The 13,134-nt window shown below is 46.0% G+C and overlaps 5 protein-coding genes across 5 annotated transcripts; 2 read left to right on the plus strand and 3 right to left on the minus strand.

The window, feature by feature from the left end:
• Positions 1 to 956: 956 nt before the first annotated feature.
• Positions 957 to 3,141, minus strand: GLAREA_10029 (Winged helix DNA-binding protein; the record flags this gene model as incomplete). Its single annotated transcript, XM_008080079.1, has 4 exons — positions 957 to 1,290; positions 1,345 to 2,507; positions 2,556 to 3,067; positions 3,126 to 3,141. The coding sequence occupies 4 exons, from the start codon at positions 3,139 to 3,141 to the stop codon at positions 957 to 959; spliced, it is 2,025 nt and encodes a 674-aa protein (XP_008078270.1).
• A 3,030-nt stretch (positions 3,142 to 6,171) lies between these two features.
• GLAREA_10030 (Cytochrome P450) lies at positions 6,172 to 7,924 on the minus strand (the record flags this gene model as incomplete). The annotated part of the gene is made up of 3 exons (XM_008080080.1): positions 6,172 to 6,942; positions 6,999 to 7,622; positions 7,679 to 7,924. The coding sequence occupies 3 exons, from the start codon at positions 7,922 to 7,924 to the stop codon at positions 6,172 to 6,174; spliced, it is 1,641 nt and encodes a 546-aa protein (XP_008078271.1).
• Positions 7,925 to 8,349: 425 nt separating this feature from the next.
• On the plus strand, positions 8,350 to 10,029 carry GLAREA_10031 (Cytochrome P450; the record flags this gene model as incomplete). Its single annotated transcript, XM_008080081.1, has 3 exons — positions 8,350 to 8,571; positions 8,625 to 8,994; positions 9,056 to 10,029. The coding sequence occupies 3 exons, from the start codon at positions 8,350 to 8,352 to the stop codon at positions 10,027 to 10,029; spliced, it is 1,566 nt and encodes a 521-aa protein (XP_008078272.1).
• Positions 10,030 to 10,443: 414 nt separating this feature from the next.
• Positions 10,444 to 11,401, plus strand: GLAREA_10032 (alpha/beta-Hydrolase; the record flags this gene model as incomplete). The annotated part of the gene is made up of 3 exons (XM_008080082.1): positions 10,444 to 10,714; positions 10,770 to 11,284; positions 11,342 to 11,401. The coding sequence occupies 3 exons, from the start codon at positions 10,444 to 10,446 to the stop codon at positions 11,399 to 11,401; spliced, it is 846 nt and encodes a 281-aa protein (XP_008078273.1).
• Positions 11,402 to 11,876: 475 nt separating this feature from the next.
• On the minus strand, positions 11,877 to 12,948 carry GLAREA_10033 (Clavaminate synthase-like protein; the record flags this gene model as incomplete). The annotated part of the gene is made up of 3 exons (XM_008080083.1): positions 11,877 to 12,539; positions 12,591 to 12,657; positions 12,713 to 12,948. The coding sequence occupies 3 exons, from the start codon at positions 12,946 to 12,948 to the stop codon at positions 11,877 to 11,879; spliced, it is 966 nt and encodes a 321-aa protein (XP_008078274.1).
• Positions 12,949 to 13,134: the final 186 nt, after the last annotated feature.

Here is a 13,134-nt window from a genome sequence, read left to right on the forward strand (position 1 = left end):
TCGGGAGTAAGGTTGTATAAATATGTATCTGTTTCTGTGGATTGAAAGAAGGGCTTGAGTATTATTTTGTTTTCTTTCTCGAATATCTCATATCCTTTTCATCACACCCTCAATCCTACACACACAGACTAGCCACCCCCATCAAAATGACCGACAACAAACCAACCCTCCACCACCTAAACGTCCGTCCCTCCTTCCCCTTCCCAACCTCAACTAAACCCCCCTCAGAACTCCCAATCCCAACGCATCCTCTGGCTCCTCGAAGAACTCGCCATTGACTACACCCTCACAACCCACACCCGCCTCCCCAACTTCCGCGCCCCACAAACCCTAACCTCCATCTCCCCCTCCGGCAAAGCCCCCCTCCTCATAACCGGCGCCGCCGATAACCACCGTCTCATCACAGAGTCCTCCGCAATAATCACCTACCTCCTGCGCACCTTCGACACCTCTCGCAAATTCACCTCCGAGGACTGGATCCGCGACGAGATCCTCTGCTCGCAGATCCAATCCGAAGCGCCCGTGCGCTTTGCGCTGTTTCTGGACCTTGGGATTATTCGGGCGGAGGGTCCGATGGCTGGACTGGCAACCAGTTTTTCGGGATTAGGAGAGTTGGAGAAGGCGTTGGGGGAGAGCGAGGGCGGGTTTTTGGGGGGTGAGAGGCCTGGGAGGGCGGATTTCTTGATGGAGTGGAGTTTAAGTATGGTGAGTCAGCGGGGGTGGGCGGATTTAGAGGCGTTTCCAAGGTTGAAGGGGTGGTTGGAACGGGTTTATGAGAGAGAGGCGTGGAATAGGGGGTTGGAGAGGGGGAATGGGTATGATTTGAGGGTTTTTCCTAAGGTGGAGGGACGGTAGGCTGGGTGGGAGTTTGGGTGTAGGTGTAGGTGGATTGTATGTATTTTTAACCTCTTTATATTCTTGCAGGGTGATATTTCCTTCGATTCGCGGTAGACTACTTACTCTCCACTAGCAACCAAGGCACCGCATTTCTCGCAATTGCCATGCTCAATCTCCTTAACTTCTGTTGAAACATTCTCTTTCAGCAACACCCACTCCTCCCACCCCTCTTTCCTCCTCACAAACATCGCTTCTACTCCATCACTCTTATCCGCTTTCAGCTCAAGAACATCCGAGCGGCTGCAAGATATCAAAATCGTATTCATATCACTAGTAAGCCGGCTGACACGCCTGACAATTGCAAAATAACTAAGCGGAACGAAGCCCGACAAGTCCATCTGTTTACGAAGGGGCTCGTCTTGACAAAGATTGTCGGGCGAGAAGAGATATTCCCTGGGATGTATTGTTAGCAATTGGTGTTAGTAGAAAGGGAAGGGGGAATGTTACAGGATAATTTTTACTAGACCTGATAAGGTGCTATTGTTAAGTTTCGCACTTCCATACTGCTTTGGTGGTTCTCGCATAGAACCATTCGGTGCCGCTTTCGTTTGCCAGGTTTTCTCCTCAGGCATAGCGCGTCCGGGAGGCCTGTAATTCGATCCACCATCTTTCGAGTCTAGGTTTGATGTTTGCTCCTTGCTATCATCTTTCTGAAGCTCCTCAACTTGCGTCGTGGGGGCGTATCCGGGAAGCCATCCGCCATGGACTGAGTACACTGTTCCATACTGACTAGTTCCACCCGGCACATGAACGAGCTCCTCTACCCATCCGCCGTGGGGTGACCAGAAACTGTTAATGTCTGTTGCGAGTATGCGAGGCTTCTGCCGCTTCCCGTATAAGGTATGGTCATTTTCGGCTGTTTGGTCGTCATAAGGATGCTGGGCTATGAAATTTTCGGGGCTTGGTGAAATTGCTGGCTGGTTCTGTTCAATGTCCGGGGCAGGCTTCACTGCTCTTCGACTGGCTCTCTTGACCTTTCTTTTCTTCTGCTGCACTTTGCGATTTCTCTCTTTCTGCGCAGTTGTTTTTTTTCGAATGTTGGGGACAAAAAGCGTTGAGGGATGAAAGTTTACGTCAAGTGTTTGAGGTATCGTGTATCCTCTCCCACTTTCATCTTTGCAGTGCCGCTCTCGGCTTCTGATGAGATTTAAGAACCACGGAATTGAATTCCTTTGTGGCTCAGGTGGATCTAAGTAAGGAGCTGCCATGCTGTCTCCTTGATTGCGGAGAACCAAGAAAACCAAGTCGTCCTTCTTCCAAGAGAACGAGAATCGCCGTCTCGCTTTCCATTCCCTGCAATTACGCTTCGCTTGCCTCCTTTCGGAGGCATCTTCCTGAGTGAAGGAGTATACTCTGATCTCGTAGAATATGCTCTCCGCTCTAGCTTGGTAGATATACCCATATTTGTCAGACTTCTTGACTCGAACAATTTCGAGCGGCTTTTGCGGGTTTGGCGGTGTCAGAACACTATCTAAGAGGCCGTGTTTGTCTTCGATGACAGCACTTTGTACCGACTGGCCAACGACTTCATCTTTGGTTGCTTGAGGAGCACCGATTTGTGACATAGTCGCTTTCTCGTCAAATGACACCGACAAAGGGGAGGTTTCTTCCTAAGTGATCGGTGTCAGTTGATATCGATTAACAGCAGAAAACCATACCTTTTGCGATCTTTCTACATTTTTGGTCCGCTTAAATGCGTTCAGCATTTGTTTTGGGACCTTGGAGCCCTTGTATGGAGGGCGAGAGAGCGCCGCTTCCTTTTGTCGCTTTGCAGACCCAACGATCTCCAAAGGGTTCTTTTTCGGGACAAAAGGGCTAGCTTCGGGGTTTGGTTCTCGTGATTCTTTCACGGGAGGCCGAGTAGGTAGCTCTGTAACTTCTTTCTGTGGCACTGCGCCCTGAGAGCCCTTGTATGGAGGGTGAGAGAGCACTGCTTCTGTTGGTCGTTTTCTAGACCTAGTGATCTTTGCGCTGTTCTTTTCCGAGACAAAAGGGTCAGCGTCGTGGCTAGATGGACGTGACCCTTTAGTAGGAGGCTGAGTAAGTAGATCTGTAACTTCATTCTGTTGTTTTAAACCTTTGGATTGAGGATGAGAGAGAGCAGCTTCATTCTGCCGCTTTATAGACCAAGTGATTTTCACGCTTTTATTTTTCGAAAACAATGAGCGAGCTTCGAGATTAGTTAACCCGGGATTCTTTAGAATGTGGCTGAGGAAGTAACTCCATACCTTTCTTATGTGGCATTATTATTGCCTGACTGTAGATTGTGTTGTTTTTGGTAACTTCAGGACGATTCAGACAGAATTATGTTATCACATAATTCCACCAGGCTCTAAAGCGAAAGACGTCTGCCGCTATATCCCCGTGCTAGGCCGGTTCCAGGGGTGGGCAGCCTTGCACAAACAAGCCACGAGTTCAGGGGGCGGCAATACTCCAATGGCCAGGCGAATCGCCTGGCTGTTTTATGATCATGTAACTACGTTAAAAATTATATTATAAGGTAAAAGCCAAATTTTCCCCATGTAAATATGTGTATAATTTAGTATATATTTGTGTAAAGAATAGCCTAACTTTAGGCTTTTTCGTTATACACTAATGTAGTTACCTTTAACCTATCTATATAGAGTAAAAAGTTATACTTCTAGCGACTCTATTCTTATAGAATATTCTATATCAAGTAGTTTACAATGTAAAGTATATAAGTAAAGTATATTTTACATTATATCACAATACTTTATCATAAACAATGCAAGATTATGAACTGCAGGCCAGGTGAAATTGTGGAGAATTGAGGCCTTCCCCAGCATTGACTGGCTATCCGCGTATCAATCGACCCCAAGCAGCGGCTGGTGAGTGGCTAGGCGTTGTTGTGGCTTCCGATGATTTTCAGCCGTGGGCGTTATCCCCAGTCAGATTTTGAGACAGAAGAGGCCGCCCGAACGCCCAAGTGCCCAACCAAGGTAGTATGCGGCGGGATGGTGGCTCGTTGGCAGCCATAATAAGGGCGTCCAACCCCCAGGTTTTGGTGATCTTCACGGTAATCTTCTTGCTGTCAACGAACGAACAAAAAATCAAAAAAACACTTACCTGTGGTACTGTCTCTCGCGTACAAAACATGCGAAATGGATTGCTGATGCTCTTATGTAGGCCCTACTCCGGGGACTGTTTGTAGTCTCCGGTACGGTTCATAGCTGAGCGATGGTACGGTGATCGAGAACCCTCTGGAAGCTTTGATACATCACCTCCATATGTATTCGCTGAACCGCTCAATCCACATGATTTCCCTGCTTTGTGGGGCCAATCAACTACATCTCCCCCTCGTCAAGATATTCATTCCCATGTCTCGAACTCTACTTCTGTCAATGCATCGCAAGAGATATCTTGGGACTCATCCTTTGATGAGTTCTTCGATTTGTCCGGTGGTCTTCAAGATTCCATCGTCGACGTGCCATCGCTCCCACCAGACAAATTGCAATGCAGTCAATGCGGTCGCCTCTGTAAAACAAAAGGCGCTCTCAAGTCAGTTCCCAACTTCCCAGAATTATAGTTCCAGTGAGTAACTGACCGTCTTGCAGTAAACACCAGAAGTACCACGTCAAGTCATGGAAATGCCCTCACCTGTCTTGCGGCCTCACTTTCTCCCTCAGAAAAGATCTGGAACGTCATAAGAAATCCAGAACTCACGGAGCAATGGGGCCACGCCATTTCTGCGACTCCCTCACATGCAGTTATGGTCGCAACGGGTCGGAAAATGGGTTTCCTCGTCGAGACAATTGTCTTCGACACAAGAAAACCTGCAGGGAGCGAGTTGGGTTGGACAACAATCCAAATCATATTGATCAAGCGGATCAAACAATACATTAGCTCTGGGTGATGCGAATCGTCAGCGGTACGAGAAAGGCCAACGCACAGTGATGAGTCTCGTCCTATTGTCAGTTGCTTGTCTTGTTAAGAAGATACCTGGCGGTTCGGCGGATGAGTTAACGGTTGCATCCCAGATATTTCGGTGGTTGGAATATTCGGGAGTGATTGAGAGCGCCGCACACGGCATAGGGCCTACACTTTGGCAGTTGTGTTAACCATCATGGCGGACACTCTGTCTCGGCGTCAGGTAATACACGTACTCGCGAAATCAACGCTTTTTAGTTTCAACAACGACTTGTCTGCGCGAAGCATAAGCAAGACACATCCTCCAAACTTCCTACGGGACTTCGGTAACATTCTCGCAACTAGCTCTGAGGACAGACGATTCCATCCTTCTCACCTGTCAAGTGTACCCCATGGTATTCGACGTCAAAGCTTCTTCGCAGGAACGGACACTGTATGGTCTCTGGGGACGTGAGAGACCGATGATGGATAAGAAAAAAAAAAAAAAAAAAAATAACCCCTTCGACAAGGCAGACGCCTCTACGTGGCGCGGAGGACCAGTACTATGGAGGCAAGGATGGACTAACATCAAAACCAACTTAGGAAGCCAAGAGCTGTCGACACTTGCGACGAGTATTGACGGAGGAGAGGGAGGGTTTGCAGTCCCTTTTTTGCGTCACGGGACGACCGAGGATAGGGAGGGGTGCAGTATGGGCCCGATGGAGCTTTGTGATGAGAGATAATTTGGACGCTGCGGACATTGTCTGTAGGAAGGTATAGTGCTGAGTAATATGGTATCAGGGGAAAGTAGTAATGTATTGGGGCTAAAAGCACAAGTGTACGACTAGACTTTAATTATTAGAAATTTACATTTGATTTTCGATCAATACATCCGGCATCAAAAAACAGTGCCACTGTAGCCTAGAAAAGGCTGAAGCCAAAGTTCTCTGCAAAGTTGCTAAGCTCGCATCATTTGGCATTTCGCAGTAGAGATAACTTATAGCTATAAGTAAAGCGACTTACATTGCTAGTATAAATCTTTTGTTTTTATTCTCGGGTTCCTAAAAACTTTTACCGAGTAACGCTAAATTTATAATACCACGACAACGCTTCTAGAAGATAAATACTTTAGTAATGGATTATAGAATACGTAATGAGTCAAAGCTTATTGAATTATAATGTTTGTCGATGCTAGTAAAAACCCCTTATTCTTCTTGATGGGAAGCCTGTAGTCACATGACGAGCACCTGACATGGCATAGCCGAGGCATTTAAGGAAGCTCGTCACTTCTACCTTCCTAGAGCTAGACAACACTCGGTTTTCACTATATCTCTGAAGACAGGGCTGGCGCATAACGCGTGTTATATTCTTATATCTTGGATCACTTCCTTCTAGTAATTTTGCTTATCACACCTTTCGTCTTTTCACCTTAATCTTCAAACTGGCATCAGGCTTCGTGGTCCCCACCATAATCTTGTTTTGAATCTTCGTGGATAGCTTCTCCACGTCGTAATTTTGCACCAAGTACGCCAACATTAGCTTCATTTGTTGCGCAGCAAAGAAACGGCCCGGACATGCATGACGGCCGTGTCCAAAGGGCAGAAATTTGTCTGTTGTGGTGACGATAGAAACCTTGGGCTCGGAGAGCTCTGTTTGTGTACCTCTATATTTTTCACGAGCCTTGGAAAAGCGGAAAGCTTGAAATTCGTAAGGTGAAGGGTAGAGCGCAGCATCCCGGTGGATTGCATGCGCAGGCACGCAGATTCGAATGCCAGGGGGGACGGACAATGGACTGCTGCTATTTGTGCCGTTGGCATTGAATTGAGTTCCTTTGGGATCGACGACCATACGAGTCAACGATATATATCCAAGATCGGAATATCTCATCGACTCTCGAATTGTCGAGTCAACGCATACAAGGTCATCAAGCCCGCTCTTGGTCCACTGGCCACCATTCGCTTGAAGCACGCGTTCACATTCTTCGCGAAGACCGACTAGAAAGTCATCGGAGTTGGGTGAGCGATAAAGATCGAGGATTGTATGGGCCATGGACATGTGCGTGGTGTCGATGGCGACAAAATTGAGCGCTAGTAATCGTTGGGTGATCATTCGAGGATCAAGCTCTTTGGGGTCATTACGTGCAAAGCTCTCTTCAATGATCCATTGAAGTACATCGAGCTGAATCACATGTTAGTGGAGATACCCTGTTGATCGAAAAGGAATACACGACTTACCGGCGGCTCCCACTTGTGTTCAGCATCCGCTCGCTTCGCAGCCGTATGCTGCACTCTTTCTCTTATCACCGGGAGACAGACTCTCAAGCAAATATCACGGTGTTTGCGATTCGAGTAGGTAATGAATGGTGCGAGCAGAGGACGTAGAAGTGGTGGAAGCATGCGCACCATGATTGCGTTCCTGCCGACCCCTTCGGAGTACAGTCTAGAGTGCTCCAGGAAGCCCTCATCCCGACAAATCTCCTTCCCAGCGAAAATTCGATTCAAAGCCTGCGTAACAATTTTCTCGCAGGTTTCTGAGAGGTTCACCTCCGAATAAGACGTGTCAGTGCCCCAGTAATGGCAGAAGCTTTTATCAAGCTCCTCGTTAAAGGCGCTTATTAAGAGAGGAAGCTTGCGATTGACTTGCCGAAGAAGGATATCATATTGTATGGGCACATCGACAACATGACGGCCGAGGGAACCTGTCGTGTATTCATGCATGAGCTGCTCTTCGTGGATAATCTTCATGTCGATCTCCGAATCCGACTTTGCGAGAAGTTCCGGAATGCAGGAATGAGGTAGCACGAGCCATGGTTTCTCGGCGATGACAGGCAAAGCAAACGCTTTGTTCTGCTTTGAAAACTTAGGCCTTGTTAGTTAAGGTATTGCTAACAGCTTCGGGTCTCTCATGTTCTTACGCCCTCGTAGCCGTCGCTTAGCATCTGGCGTATGTTGCCGATAGTTCGGACTTTTGCTCTCATCTTGGGAAACCATTCTTCACGGACACCTGTCCATGCTTGAGAATTCCAGAATCGGCTATGAACCGTGAAGCGTGTAAGAACAAAATGTGCGATGACAACTATGAATAAAAAGGTGAGGATGCCGCCTGATAAAGTCTGTTCACCGATGAGGAGCTCTACGCGTGCAATAACTTCCGAAAGCATTTTGCAACATGCATACCAACATGTGTCAGGCCACGAGCTTCAAAGTCGACTCCTTTTGTTTCAAATATTAATGAGCACAATAGCCCACTGTTCAGGTGAGGAGTTTGGGGACAAGTTTGCGATCACCCTAATCAAAACAGCAGTTTTCCAGAAGCACTGTGTGCAAAAAAAAATAAGAGACAACGCTTGTTTTGATTTCATATTGGATTTCTAGTTTCCTGCCTCAACAATGCTGCAATTACATAATCCGAACAAAACCTCAACATAGGCTATATTATGCTTGAGCTGCTTACCTAACCTGAATGTGTCTCCAACGCCCAAAAAGAACTCACTTCTCGTCCCACAAGCCACCTTTGGTTGCTCACCACAAGTACAAGTCTATAACATCCGTTTCCTGAACGTATTGCAGAAATATCTCGAACGCAATGATTGCGGCACTCTTTACCACAAATCTTCAGCTTGGAGCAGTTGGGGTTTTCATATTTGCACTTCTCGCCTTTGCGTTTAACAAACTGACAACCTGGGAATATTCAATCCCCAAAGAAGTACAATGGGTTGATCGTCGCACACAGCCTTTTTCCTATCTTCGCGCGAAAGCTCGAGCTCTCGCAAGAAGCAAGGAAAATACGCTTGAGGCGTATTTTCGGGTACGAAAAGAAAGCTTCGCCCCAAGGTTATATTTTTACTTACTCGCATGTAGTTCAATAAACTTGGCAAAGCTGCAGCATTGGCGGTGCCTTTCGGCCGTCCCTTGTTGCTTCTGCCACAAACATTCGTCCGTTGGATTGTCGACCAACCGGAATCCATCATCAGTTTGGATCCGATACACGACGACTTCCACGTCTTTGTCGGCGGCGATCTAACTGGTGACCATACCGTGCAGGAGCTGTTACGCCGCGAGTTAACCCTCAATCTGGATAAGTTAATCTCTGTGATCAACGATGAGATAGTTTGCGCTTTAGATGATGTACTGGGAAATTCCCCTGAGTGGAAAAGTACTTCTCTTGCGGATGACCTGAAAACGATCGTTGCAAGGACCTCAAACAGAGTCTTTGTCGGCAAAGACTTATGTAAGTTGATTCATCCTACGCTCATAAATGTTCTGATTATAATTTCTAACAAGTACCGCAGGTCGAAATAAACATTACATAAGCACAGTTAAGGGCTTAGCATTGGTGATTATGCCAGAAACCGTGCTCCAGGATCTCATACCGCAGTTTCTAAAAGGACCGCTTTCCAGGATAACTAAAGCGTTCAACAACATCTACGGTATGAAAAAATTCTCGTCGCTCCTGCTTGGGGTAGTGAGACAGCGATATATTGATGTGAAGGACGTATTGGAGGGATCTGGCGACAAAACACGATTGCCGGATGACTTATTAACATGGATGGTGCAAAAATCAATTCGTAAAGGAGAATCTTCGGCAAACATCGATAAATTATTAGTTGCACGTATTGCGATGGCCAACTTGGCTGCTATCGAAACTACCACTGCTGCGATGACTAGGAGCGTCCTGGATTTAGTCACGCAGGGTAGTGAGGGAGGTTTCCTAAAAGCTGTTCAGGAAGAAACATTGGCCGTGGTGGAAGGATGCAATTATGAACCGAGTAAGAAAGATGTGCTGAAACTTGTTCTGACCGAAAACGCTATTAAGGAAGCTCTCCGTCTCCAGGTCGCCTTTCCAGGTCTCATGCGCCAAGTGGTGGCTCCAAATGGTGTCACGCTCGAAAACGGCCTGCATGTGCCTTGCGGCACTCGACTGGGAGTATCCGCGGCTGGGATTCATGTTGACGAATCGATCTATGAAGACCCCACGACCTACAATCCAGGCAGATTCTTGGTCAGAGACTTGGATCCTCGAGGTGATCCCAGTCCGATGTGGAAAGGGAATGAGAATTACCTCGCTTTTAGCCTGGGGAGACGCTCGTGTCCTGGGAGATGGTATGTGACTGATCAGTTGAAACTCACACTCGCACATATCTTCTCCAAGTACGAAATTAGATTCGAGAAGGCTGCAGAGACGGCAAGTGCGCTTAGGAAGATTTTGCCTGGTGCTCCTCAGGATCGTGTCATGATCAGACGTAGGTCAGTTGGCAAGAGGTAGTCTTGTGATGTATCTGAAAATGAATGATATAGAGTTAAACTTCAATGTTCTACTCGTGTCGGACTAGTCACTACGAGTTACATGCTTTGTGAGGGAATGACTTTGTCATTTTCCAAATGACAAGTAAGACAGAAAAACCAATTTGTGCGTAAGTAGTTTATGACCCACCACCATATCCAATTCATCGTTCGTTTTCAAATTATTTAATAGCGACCAACACGAATAATCTGAAATGGCTAGTGATACAGTATTCTGCGCCGCGCACTAATGGAGGTTTTCGTTTAAGATGACTAAGCCTTCCGTAGCATTAGGTGGCCACAGAGAAAAAAGCCTATGTATATTTCTAGAAAGTACGAGGGGAAACTTTTCTCGTTGCCGCAATCTCTATCCACTCATTATACAACACCCGCCCAGATGGATCAAAATCCAATATTAATTCAACGACACCACCATCGCCAGAATTTCGCACAGAAGGCACCTCCAGCGCCCTTGTTTCTGATACATGATGGAGGCGGAACAGTTTTCTCCTACTTTCTTCTAGAATCACTTGGGCGTACTGTCTACGGAATCTCCAATCCAAATTTCGAAACTGAGTCAACATGGGAAAATGGCATTGCGAGCATGGCGGAATACTACGTCAATTTGATCAAAGCTACTTATCCTTCAGGCCACATACTTCTAGGTGGTAAGCCAAAGTCATTTCCTGGTTTTACAAAATTTGAAGCTGACGCTTTTCCTAGGCTGGTCTCTCGGTGGTCTTATCGCTATCCAAGCGGCACACATTCTCTCCAATGATCCCGAACTGAAAGTTGTTGGTATCGTTATGATAGATAGCACATTTCCTGTAGAAGGGCAATTCAATAAGGCGCGCAGACTTGCGTTCATGGCAGAAACATCTACAAGTCCAGACATGAAAGAGAAGACAAGAAAGTGTATGGATGAGGCTCGAATACAAAGCAGAGAATGGAAGGCTCCATCCTGGCGGAGTTCTGCTACTGAGACCCTGGATAATCATAGCCAGACTATCAATGTGCAGATCCATGATCATGTAACGCCTACGTGCCCTCCTACAGTACTAATTCGGGCCCTTGACGACGGCTCTAATAACAGTCGAGATTTGAATGAAACGTCTCCTACGGAGACATCCAACGACAGTGAAACGCAAGCGTTAGGGTTCGACAGATATCAGAACTTCAACTTGCGATATGTAGTGAATACTCCAGGTGACCATTTCAGTATTTTCAACAAGGAAAACGTAAGCAGAAAGATTCTCACATTAACAGAACTACGAGATCTAATAGTAGTTTTATAGGTTAAGGAGCTGAGCAAAAAAGTCAAAGAGGCATGCGATAAGCTTGTAATGAAGTCCTAGAGTATTTAGCGTTATTGAACAGTACGCTGTACACTTCACAATGTATATAAAAAGCGCTTATGCCAAAGTGGTAGAACTCGTAAGTTGTTGATAGATACACTTGAATCAATTGTCCCAGAGGCTTCAATGTCTAAAGATTTGATTTTATAATTCTAAGTTTAAGGTGATCTCAAGAAAAAGACAGGGTGATGTCGAATTACCTTACAAAAAAATTCTTTAGCGTGGCTTCGTCAATGGAAATATCCGTCTAGGAACAGTAGAGAGAATTGCAATTAAACATGTTTGAGATATCATGAAGCTCATTTTGACTTGGTATCCTATTGAACGGATTGTGTCTGCGCGAGGGAGCAAAAACTTAAGTGGTACAAGATTCTCCGAGCACAAAAGTTGATAATATAGACTCAGGCACAGATAGCATTTACTGGTGATTTTCATCTGATCGAAATCGTCAGAATTTTCGAAAGAACAACAGAGTCTACTCCACCCCTGTATAGTCACGCAAAGAAATGAGTGACTCTTCTCCGTCTGGTCTATAGCCCAATGGCCGCGCAAAGGCATCGAACTTTCTACAGTGATAGTCCTTATACAGCCACACTTTTCCATCATCGGAAGTGATTTCAGCCTCCTCGTTCGGGCGTAAAAAGTACGCAATCGTATACTTTGTTGCTTCAGGAGCGACATCACTAGGTAAGACCCTATGAAGCGAGGGAAGAATTTTGCCCCGTGAAAGGAATTTCAGCGAATCTCCCAATTGTACGAACAAGCATTCATCGCTAGGATCAACCCATATCCATTTCTGAGTGATGTTGTCAAGAGTTTGCAGTCCTCGCTGGGTCGCAGCTAAGATGGTCAAGCTTCCAACGTCCGTATGTGCAATATGCCCGAAATTCCCAGACTCTTTGGGCTGAGGGGGATATCTTATTAAGCCCATGTTTGTGACGCAAGGTAAAGAAGTGTTGTGCGCATTGAGCAATTCATTCCCAAGTTTAAGACCCTCTGTCAGTCGCTGCAATAACATTTGGGCTGTTCGTTCGTAGTGTTTGAAGCAGTCGGTGAGTGTGTCAATATTAGACATAGCCAGAGGAGGACAATTGAGTTGCTCTCTGAATTCGGAAAGGAGAATCTCCTTTTGAGGTAACTAAAACTTCAACATGAGCAATAACAGGTAATCTATGCGGTTTAGACCTACAAAGAAGAACTCGAATCCATCAGGATTTCCTGCTTTGGCACCCTCTTCACTCCCAAGAGGCTTAAATCTAGTTTAAAAATTAGAATAAATATTGTTCGATTGACTCTTAGATTTTGACTTACCCTGTGGTTCGGAAACGTCCTGTCTTATGAAAATGATACGCCGCCTTCACATCCTCAGGACTGTCGAGAATGCTCTCTGCAAATGACTCGAGAAACTTGACATCCTTTTGCAATGCTTTCGCTTCCATGCAATCGAGCTCCAACTCAAGAAATCCTTGGGTAGTTGCCGCTTCTGCTAGAGCTTCAACATCTTTGTCGTTACCGCGGAGAAGTCCAGCAAACGATATCTTGTACATGGTGAAAGATGCAGCGAGCAGTGGTACTGTCAGCTAAAGATGGGCATTTCTGAAAGGATGTGAAGGGGTAGTTCTTTAATTATAGAGCTAACGCATGATGGCAAGCAAGTTTATAAGCGACCACTAGGTGTCCGAATATGCAAGTCACGGATATTATTAAAATCATCATTGCTATTTTTTCACTTC

Source organism: Glarea lozoyensis (assembly GCF_000409485.1).
Source record: "Glarea lozoyensis ATCC 20868 chromosome Unknown GLAREA13, whole genome shotgun sequence".
Taxonomy (NCBI): Eukaryota; Fungi; Ascomycota; class Leotiomycetes; order Helotiales; family Helotiaceae; genus Glarea; species Glarea lozoyensis.